The 9,930-nt window shown below is 56.5% G+C and overlaps 2 protein-coding genes across 2 annotated transcripts in view; one reads left to right on the forward strand and one right to left on the reverse strand.

Moving 5' to 3' along the window:
• GPR97 (G protein-coupled receptor 97) overlaps positions 1–2,783 on the forward strand; it is a 5,178-nt gene extending 2,395 nt beyond the window's left edge. The window contains exons 9-13 of the mRNA XM_010153860.1: positions 351–463; positions 604–887; positions 1,418–1,511; positions 1,936–2,222; positions 2,668–2,783. Coding sequence (XP_010152162.1) covers positions 351–463; positions 604–887; positions 1,418–1,511; positions 1,936–2,222; positions 2,668–2,783 — 894 coding nt within the window. The remainder of the gene's footprint in view (positions 1–350; positions 464–603; positions 888–1,417; positions 1,512–1,935; positions 2,223–2,667) is intronic.
• A 1,184-nt stretch (positions 2,784–3,967) lies between these two features.
• LOC104511301 (uromodulin-like) lies at positions 3,968–8,377 on the reverse strand (the record flags this gene model as incomplete). Its single annotated transcript, XM_010153861.1, is given in 9 exon segments — positions 3,968–4,068; positions 4,408–4,552; positions 4,961–5,120; positions 5,771–5,855; positions 5,858–5,991; positions 6,495–6,655; positions 7,253–7,458; positions 7,637–7,804; positions 8,311–8,377. Coding segments are annotated over 9 exon segments (1,227 nt in total), but the record flags the coding sequence as incomplete, so codon positions are not given.
• Between the last annotated feature and the right edge of the window lie 1,553 nt (positions 8,378–9,930).

A 9,930-nucleotide genomic window follows, 5' to 3' on the forward strand; every position in this document is an offset into this window, starting at 1 on the left:
GCTCCGGAGGGCAGCAGCAGCACTGCAGAGCCAGTACAGGGTGGAAGTGGCCCCCAGCCTACACAGGCTCTGGAGCAGCGAGGCCTGGGGTCCTGTCTCCTGCTGGAGGCTCCCAGGAGCGTGCTTCTGGTGGTCCACCACGGCTGTCACTCACCCCAGCCCAGGGAGCATCTCCCCTGAGCCACCACCCACCCATTCCCCCCCAAAACCTTTTGGGGGCCAGAATGGGGCTTGCGTGGGGTCCCTGCAGCAGCCCTCTGGGGTTATCAGCCCTGTGGGTCCAGTAGCTGCAGTCAGGTTTTCCAGGTTGGTCCAGGGCCTGTCTAACCCAACATGTGTGTGTTTGGCAGAACCCAGCTCTGGATGGGTCCACAGCACGAGTCTTGATGGCTGTTGCCACCGCTGGCTGCGGGGTAGCCATGGTTTTCTCTGTCTTCACCATCGCCTTCTGCATCTTCTTAAGGTAGGAGATGCCAGCAGCTCCCCGGGGACTCGTCAGGCTGGGAGAGATGTGGTGCAATGCTGGTGCCTCTGCTGCGAGACAGCATGGGGCCCTGCTCAGCCATGACCCCCGTCTTTTCTGCTCCCTCTGGGGATGTTCAGGTGCAGGTTAAGGTCTGAGGAAACCCTCCGGACCAACCTGGGGCTGCACATGAACCTCGTGGGCAGCCTGTTCCTCCTCAACCTGGCCTTCCTGCTCAACAGCGGGCTCTCTGGTGGGACCCAGCCGGGAACCTGCAGGGTCCTGGGGGGGCTCACCCATTACTGCCTGCTCTGCTTCTTCACCTGGACGGCACTGGAGGGCTGTCACCTCTATCTCCTCTTCGTCAAAGTCCTCGGCATCTACATCCATCACTACCTGGTGAAGCTGTGCCTGGTCGGCTGGGGTGAGCACCACCAGCCTGGGCGAGCGCTGGTGCGGGGAGGGGGCAGTGGGTTACAGCCAGAGGGGAAGCAGGGTGATGCAGTGATGGGCAGAGTGAGCAAGCCCCTGTCCTGCCCACAGCTTTTCCAAATGCCACGGTCAGGGCCAGGAAGTGTCTTACATGGGCTTGGTGCAGCAAATTCAGGGCAGCACCTTGCAGGCAACCCCATCCTGCTGGGGATCAGCCTCCTGTTCGATGAGCAGGCGATGTCCTCCAGTGTCTTCATTCCTCCATTGCCAGCCCTCCGTGGCACCCTGGGGACACCGAGCAGGTGATCCCACAGAGATTTTGGGAGACACCTTGAGCCCCACCACCCAGCACTGTCCTTCCCTCTTCACATCATGTCCCAGCAGCCACTGTTGTGTCCCCTAGGCAGGTCCCTAGGCCCCATCTTCACAGCACATCCAGGGAAATGCAGAGGCCCCAGGCCGACCACCTTGCCCGCTGCTTGCCTTTTTGGCCTCCTCTATGTGTCTCCCTTGTTTTTCCAGGCTTACCCGCTCTCGTGGTGGGGGTGGCAGGAGCCATCAGCAGTTATGGAGACTACAGCATCCGGAGCGTGGACAACCAGCCCATAGCCCACCTGTGCGTGCGCCACCACCCACAGGGCTTAGGTGGCCCTTTGGCATGGGGAGCAGTAACCCGGTTGTGCCGAGATGACGAGTGGGGGTTGCACCCATCCTGCTCAGCTTTACGCCGTGCTTCCGCTTCCCTAATTATGATTACAACACTGCTGTGGTAACCACCACCACCTCTCATGCTGAGCCTCCTCAGTCATGTCCGCAGGCCTCCAGGTCATGGAGGGACATCCAAGGTCCACTTGGAGCTTCTCCAGGCTCCCTCCCAGCTGAGCAACCCAAGGGCAGCAGATCCACACCACTGTCCCCCACTTTTTCACCCCGGCCTTGAAAATCTCCACCAGCACGAGGGTGACCCTGCATCCCCAAACACATCCCCCTGGGGAGGCTCCCATGGGTGCTGTTGGAGCTAGCTAGTTGTCTCTTTACAGGTGCTGGATCACTTCCAAACGTGTCTTGGTCCACTACATCACCAACTGCGGTTACTTTGGCCTCATCTTCCTCTTCAACGTGGTTGTCTTCGGGGTAGTGACCCAGAAGAGCTGCTGCCTGCAGGGCAGGGGAGTGGTGCAGGGGGACCGCAAGGCCTGGAAGGTGGCCTTTGTGGCAATGGGGCTCTTCTGCTTGCTGGGAGCCACCTGGGCCCTGGCGTTCCTCACCCACGGCACCTCCTCTGCACCCATGCTCTACCTCTTCACCATCCTCAACTCCCTCCAAGGTCAGTGCTAGCTCTGAGATGGGCTCCCTGGGCTTGGGTAGAGAATATGGAAGAGGCAGGAGCCAGCCTGGAAGGGGCTTGAGCAGGGGTCCCAAGGCACCAGCAGCTTCTCAGCACCATCATGCCCTTCCCTTTGGCAGGGTATGCCAACCAACAGGTGCCAGCCACTGGCATGGAGCTGGTCACGGCTCCCAACCATGTCCACTCCACTGGGTGTGGTTTTCCTCTGGGGAAGCCATTCCTTACCAGAGGAATGGGAACATGATCCACCCAGGGCATGTTGCAGCCAAATGGCTCATCTGAAGCATGGGGAGACTCTCCTGCAGGAGCAGGAACGAGCTGGAGGAACCTCCTGGAAGTGGCACAGAAGTGCCAGCAGCATCCCAACAGGACACTTCCCACCACCTCCTGCTGCTGCTGAGTGTCTGCCTTCCTTGCCCTGCAGGAATCTTCATATTCATCTGGCTGGTTGTCGTCTACTACCCAAAGACGAAGGAGACCGCTGGCTCCCTCACCCACATCATCAGGCACGACAAAACCGCCACAGTCTCCCAGGACTAGCTGCTGGCTAGACCTCCCGCCCTGCCCGCACGTGCGCCCGCTGAGAGCAAGCTTCAGTCCCAGCAGACACAGCTTCCCACGGAGGAGGAGGGCTCAGTTTGCTGTGCCTCAGTTTACCCTTCAGTGGGCATGATCCACCTCAGCAGGGCTTTTTGCTTTGGCTCTGTTGTTCCCAGTGGCCTGCCCTGGGCAAGGAGCTCTGGAGATGTCCCTTATGCCAAAGCCCCTCCAGGCTGCAGCTCCTCATGGTCTTGAAGTCCCAGGGGCTCTTACGGGGGCAAGGATGGAGCTCACAGACCACCGACCTTCAGCCAGTGTGGAGCCGCCCCAGTCTTTGGTCCTGGACTGGCCCAGTACTGGGTTTTCCTGCTGTTGGAGGTGGGAAGATTGACTTGGGAAGCTCAGGTCTGGAATTAGCAAAAAAAAAAAAAAAAAAAATCCCACAAGCTTCTTTGCCCCTCTCCAAGCAGAGTGGGGCTGAGCTCTTCGGGCAGGGATCTGCTGGGTGTCCCTCCTGTCAAACACCCTCTGGGGCCAGCAATGATTTCCATGAGGACCCCGAGCTTCAGCCGAACAAACACACGCAGCCCCCTCGCAGGGAAAACACTTGTCTTCTCCTTACCTGTGTTTCAGTATTAAATCTCTACCCGCTGTCTGAGCACGATGGTCTCAGTCTTTGATGCTTACAGTATCGTGTGTTATTGGCTTTCTGTCAGGGATGCTTTGGTGGGCAAAAATCTTGCTGGCAAATTGTCGTGAGTGAAAGGAGAAATCTGCCAGGAAGGAAGGGAGAAATCTGCATGGACAGGCGGACACACAGGCGTGTGCAGGCACAGAGCAGCCCTTTCTCTGCTAACGCTGTGTCTGTGTCACAGAATCATGTACAGTCCAGCTTTGGTAGGTGGGTATCTAGTCCAGGTACCTCCACCTCCCTGGGTGACTGGGGAGGAGGAGAACAGGAAGAAGGAACCTCCTGCCCCTGGGTACGTTTGGAGTCTTGAGAGCATGGGCCAAGAGGGGTTGAGAAGGTCCTAGGGATGCTACAGGGAACAGAAACACTCCGATGTGACTCATCCTTTAAGCACCATTTGCATCCAACCATCGCCTCCTTCCCAAAAATACCTCTAAAGACACAGGCAAGAGCCTCTCTGCTACAGCCACGTTTATTTGGAAACAGCCGTTTTCTACGCCGTTCGCCGCCTCGTGCTGAGGGCCGCAGCAGCCACGGTGAGCACACCGAGGGTGCACAGCAGGACGAGGGTCCCAGGGAGCCATGGATTGGGTCCTGCTGGAGAAGAGGAAGGCTGGTTACACATCTGGGACCCCCAAGCCAGTGCTGAGCCTTGGCACAGCATCTCCTGGCTGGGGGCAGATTTGGGAGGGGGTCGTCTCCTGTGAAGGGTAAGAGCCACTGGAGCTGAGGGTGCTTTGAGGCCCTGAGAGCAATAACAGGATTTGGCTGGTTTGGCCTCTGGAGCACGCTGCACTTGGCCATGACACCTGAAAGACTCCATGCTCCGTGCAGGGCAGTGATTTTAGCAGCCCTTTTTAATAACCTGGCATTGCCTAGAAAGTTGCGAGAGTCTATGAACTGCTCCTGTCCTCCCTGGAGAGACATACGTACCCCCCTGGTCCTGTTGGTCAGTCCTGGAATGGTGGGTCTCTGTTCCCAAGGAAGGAGCAGCCAGCAGATGGATGGGCCCGTAGGAGACAATCTTGTTGTAGTCATCCGCCAGCGCCCGCTTGCTCCTCCAGTGCCTGGGGCACTGCTGTCAAGAAATCCAAGGGAAAAGTGATGGGACCAGGGGAGAAGCCCTGGGAAATAGCTGTCATGGTGGTGTTTCCTGGCAGAGGCACAGCAAGGGCTGCAGCCTGACCCCAGAGCATGAGAGGAGCTGGTTCCTGAAGGACCTTAGCCTGCTCCTCCCCCTGTTCTAGCATAAAGCTCTCCTCCTGAAAATACCCAACAGCCAGAGGGAAGAGGGAAAGGAGCTTGCTGGTGGGTTCAAGCCCTCACGCCTTTAGTTCAGGGTGCTGGGGGGAGCTCCTGCTGCTGGGAGGTTATGGTGCTGAGGCACCCAAAACCAGAGCAGAGCCCCTTCTCCAAAGAGCAGGCCAAGGGAAGGCAGGTCACCCTGCTTGGCCAGGGCACAGTGCGGACCAGTGGGAGAGCTCACCTTGGCACAGGGCTCCGGGCTGTCACGGAGACAGAGCTGGACACGGCAGTGCAGGAACACCTCGGGGTAACCCACAAACTGAAACATCTGGAAGCTGAACTTGGCGGTAGTGGTCTCTCCAATGGCATTCAGGTATGTCACCGTCTCGTCGTGGGGACACCTGGGACACGGTGACTGAGTCAGCAGGTGGCAAACACGGGGGAGAACACAAGCCTGGGACACCAGACCACAGAGGGGCCAGGTGCACGCCCCAAGCTTTGTTGAATGGGATTATTTCCGTCTCTGCACCAGTGGGGCTGCCTTTCCCTGACACCCTGAGATGTGCGTGGCTCAGGGAGGAGCTGCCACCAGCAGAGGAGCTGGCTTGTGTCTTGGCCTGTGGGGCCACAGCTACTCTGCAGGGGTGGAGTGAGCGTGGCTGTGGCTCCCACTTCCCGGATATCCATGTTACTGGCTTTAGCTTGGTTGCAGCTGTCTCTAACACAAGTTCTTGAGCAGATACCTCTATGCACATCCCAGCAAGGTCTCCCCTCTCTCATCCTTGACCTTGGCTGCCCCAGCTGGCCAGGAGCGATGCTGAGGCAAGGCAGCAGAGCACCATCAGGAGAGGGAGTTCAGTTCTGAGCAGTTAGGGGTCTCATCTATGGGGTTGGTCCACCTATTCAGTGATGGTGTCCACCATAGGTTCCACCTATGATGGTGTCGTTGCTCATTGCTCCCTCACAGAAACCTGCCCTTAGCACCCAGCAAAGAGCCGTGATTGTGCTCACAGTGCAAGGAGACCAGATGTGCCAGGGGCACTTCACTCACCCCTTCTCAATGAGCTGGTGCCGCAGGTCCTGGTAGGGATCAGCGCTTGGCGTGGCCCAGCAGTCCTCAACGCTCAGAAAAAAAACTGCAGCAGTACATAGAGCGTGTCCGTGACGGGGATGGCTGCAGTCGGGAGGTGATAGGGCTGGAGGTAGAACGGGCTCTTGTACAGCCTCATGCTGACGTTGAAGTGTCCTTCTCTGACCACAAACTGCACCAGCCTGAGAGGAGAGGAGAGTGAGAGGGCAGCAAGGACGCCTGCCACTGGTGCCTCTGGACCTGCCTCTGCTACCGAGTAGAGCCTCGTGAGAGTTGGGCCCAGAGCTGCCTCCATGCCACGTGCAGACCCAAGGAGCTCCAGGGGTTTCCACTGCCCGGCTGGCCAGTGAGGGCTACGAGAAAGGCAGCCCAATGAACCCTAACCTGCTCCTCCACAGGGGCCTTGTGGGGGCCAGCTCCCACCTTTTTTTCTTTTGGTTAGCTGGTTTCAAGCAGTAAGGATAGGAGAAAGGTGGATTGTGCACACTGCTCTTTGGCTCTGTCCCAGGCCCAAACTTTATGTTGAAAAATTGTGTTGGGAAGAAGGGAGGCACCCTGATGTGGCATTGCTCTGAGCTTTCCAGGGGCTCTCCAGGGCCTCTGCAGATCACCTCATTGAAGGCATCTATTTTTCTGCAAGCTCACAGATGCTACGTCAGCAGCAAGGTAAAGAGGGACCACTCACTTGTCAACAGCAGTGAGAGCGAAGGGCACTTTCACCACCTGCTCGTAGGCATAGATACAGGAGAAATGCACCTCCAGCTGAAAACTCCGGGAGATCACGCTCCCACGTGCTTCCCGCTCAGACTCAATGGCGTTGGAGTACGACACGTGGGAGCTGTTTTGCTGGAACGACACAGAAACCAAGTCTCCAGACCATGTCTAAGTCCATACACAGAGCCCCAAGCTCTAGTTCAGATGGTGCAACTCAGCTGTAGCCGCTCCGGGCCTCCTGGATATCTGCTGGGGTTTTTCCTCAAGCCCCATGTCCACGGGCTACTGGCAACTATCACCGGAGTAGGCAGGACTAACCATAGTGACCAGATGTGCAATATGACCCTTCTGTGCAAGGCAGAACTGGAGCACAGGTTCTTCTGCCCCCTTCCTGACCCATGAATCAAGTGAGGGACCAAGGGGCTACTCCTGGGGCTACAGAGCTCAGAGGATGCTGCCAGAAAGCTGAGGGCTGCTCTCAGTTAGCAAAGGGCACACTGAGACTTCCATGCTCTGCTGAATAAGACAAGATGTGCTGCCAGCAGGGGTATGGTGGAGGTAGAAGAGTGTTCTAACAGCCCCCAGGGAAGCCTTCCAAGGGGAATGAGAACTTGATGGCACCCAGATGTAGAAGGAAAAGCCTCCAGGGCTTCTCCTTGCTGTCCCCACTCAGCATGTCTGCTCCTCTCAGCTTCAGAGCTATGCAGAGAGGCTCTGATCGTTCCTCACCTGAATTATTGATCCACAGGCTGTGTGGTTTTCACCTGTGAGAGTGGCTGCAAAAAACAGCTCGCCCTCTTCTTCTCTTTCTGAGACCTTGCATGCCTGGTTCTTCAAGTGGACAAGCTCCCGGGGGATTTTCAAGAGTTCAAACACCTCCTTCCTCACCATCATCTTCATGTGCTCTTCCTCACAGGCCAGCTTCAGGACCACATCTGGGGGAAAAAGCCATCTGCAATAGCAATAAGGAAGAGGCCTGAAGGAGCCCTAGGTCAGCTATGGGATGGAGCCGGCAACGGAGAGCAGTGGTAACACCAGTGCACCGTGCCCATCACCCTTCCCTCTGGCGCCCGTGGACAGACCAGGGAGGGTCACCACTGGCCCCAGCCCCACCTTGGCAGAACGCTCCTGTGAAGCCTGGTTTGCAGCTGCAAACTGGTCTCTCCTCCGTCACCTGGCAGTCTCCCTGATGCTGGCACGGGTTTGGCAGACAGGCAGCCGGGCTCCTCTCGAGACGGAGGGCAACCCCTCGCCTCGGGCCATGTGGGCTCGCCAGCTCACCTGCAGCAAAGGAAAGGCGAGTAAGCTCAAATGCAGCAAGAGCATCTCTGCTGCGAGAGACAAGTGAGCAAACTCATGGCATGAAGTCATGCTCGCAAGGGCTTAGATCCTCACTTAGAGCCAGAGCAGGCACGTCTGGGGAAGAACCTGCCACCTCAGCCTGGAAGATGTGACAAGGAGCCTGGGAGACCTTCTCGGCATGGCCATAACCTGGATCAGAGCTATGGAGCCAGCCATCAGCTAGCAAGGAGAGCGGTGGTACGTCACAGCCCCTCTGCCATCCCCACGGGTTATATACCGTATGTGGCTGGGACAGAAAGCCTGAGGTTTCTACCTATTTTGCTGGCTATTGCACCCCAGTTCCTGCCCCTGCCCCGTGCCCTGCTCTGCTGCCCTCCCACAGCAGCCTTCAGAGAGGAACCTGGACACAGATCAGGTGGGGGTTTGACCTCTCCTTTCCATACTACCCCTCTGTGACCCAGCAGGGAGTGTACAGTGAGACTCACTCTTCTTGTCTTCACAGCCAGCCAGGGAGAGGGCAGAGACCAGCAGCAAACATCTCACGGTCCTTTCCTGTAAAAATAAGCAAGCCCTGGGTAACTTGGAGATGCTTGCAGTCATTCAGAGAGAGCCAACCCTCCAGCATGGGTACAATAATTTCGGTACTGTATTTCCTCCAAAACCACAAGGTAGTTTCTTATCCCAAAGGGCCAGATCAGGAATATCTAGGCTAACACAAGGGTCAAATACTGTCCTGAATTTAGGTAGCTATTCCAGAAAGAAGGGGTAGGAGAAACCAGCTGCAGGGATGTGCTGACAGTGATAAAGCCACATTTCAGTAAGAATAGGCACTTTGAGTAAAACCACACAGCTGAGGCATTAGTCCAGGCTCCCCAAAGAGGAAAGGAGCTTCTCTCTTCCTACTACAGCACTTTTGAAGAGTTAGGATTTGCAAAAGGATTCTTGCTTTCCCAGTAACCCATATTCATCACAAACCGGCAAGGGGATAAAAACCTCCTCAAAGCCATGAACACAGCTGAAATTAATGCCACAAACCCACAGATTAAGTCAATCTCCCCCACTGGTGCAGATGATGGATTTCTTTAGGGAAATTGATGGCATGCTGCTGGATGAGCCCTCTCCACATCAGAGACGTGGATATGAGTCAGGTGGGGACAGTGGCTGGAGTAATGCTCTGCCAACCTTCTGCCCTGCAGGTGCACTGAGAGGGGGGCAAAGCCAATGCCAAAAGCCCCATTCAGGTCTGGCAGCCCATCGCGTACCCCCTCCGCCCGACCCCAAGCAGCTGCGACCACCAGACATCCGGACAAGGAGGGTTTATTCCCCTTGTTCCTGCTTGCTCCTTGTGTGCTGCAGCAGTCCTGAGAGGTCCCACCAGCATCAAGATCTCACCTCTTTCTCATCCCACTTACCATCACCAGGTCACTCTATGCTCCTCCACCCACCGCAGCCCTGGGTCGCTTTCGCGCTCCCCGCCGCCGGCCTTATATCGCCTTCCTGCAGCTCATCCTTCTCCCCCACGCCAACACGCTGCCTCTGCGATTGCACAAGAGCCAGCTTAGCATCCTTCGGTGGTGGAGGAAAGGACTTGGAGAGAGTCCACCCTCCGGCACTGACGGCACTTCTGATTAGCCGACAGCTCGTGGACGCTGACCCAATTCACGGCCCTGACGGGATCCCAAACAGGGTGAATATCAGCAAAATCCCCAGGAATCTGGGGGTTTGTGCATCCAACTGATTTTGTGGTACCTTTTTTTGACGCATCAGTAACAACAGATACCGCAGCGGCACATGCGAAGGCCAGATAACCGTGAGCTGAATACCCGTGGTTTCGCAACCGCAACGTACGTTTGCTTTGGCTGTTTTTTTAATGACTTCTGGCATCTAAGATCTGGTGAAAGTACTGGTGAGAGATGGAGGGATGAGAGCTTGGTCCTACCACGCTTTGGGAAACAGCAAGTAGCAGTAATCACTCAAAAGTGATGCTTCTTGATGTGTATTGACTATACTCTCTGTATCCTCAGAGCTTTAATTGTTACAGTCACTGTAACACAGCAGCAAATGTGAACATCCATCCATCCATCCATCCATCCATCCATCCATCC

The sequence above is a fragment of the Eurypyga helias genome, unplaced genomic scaffold, assembly GCF_000690775.1.
Source record: "Eurypyga helias isolate BGI_N326 unplaced genomic scaffold, ASM69077v1 scaffold3586, whole genome shotgun sequence".
NCBI lineage: Eukaryota > Metazoa > Chordata > Aves > Eurypygiformes > Eurypygidae > Eurypyga > Eurypyga helias.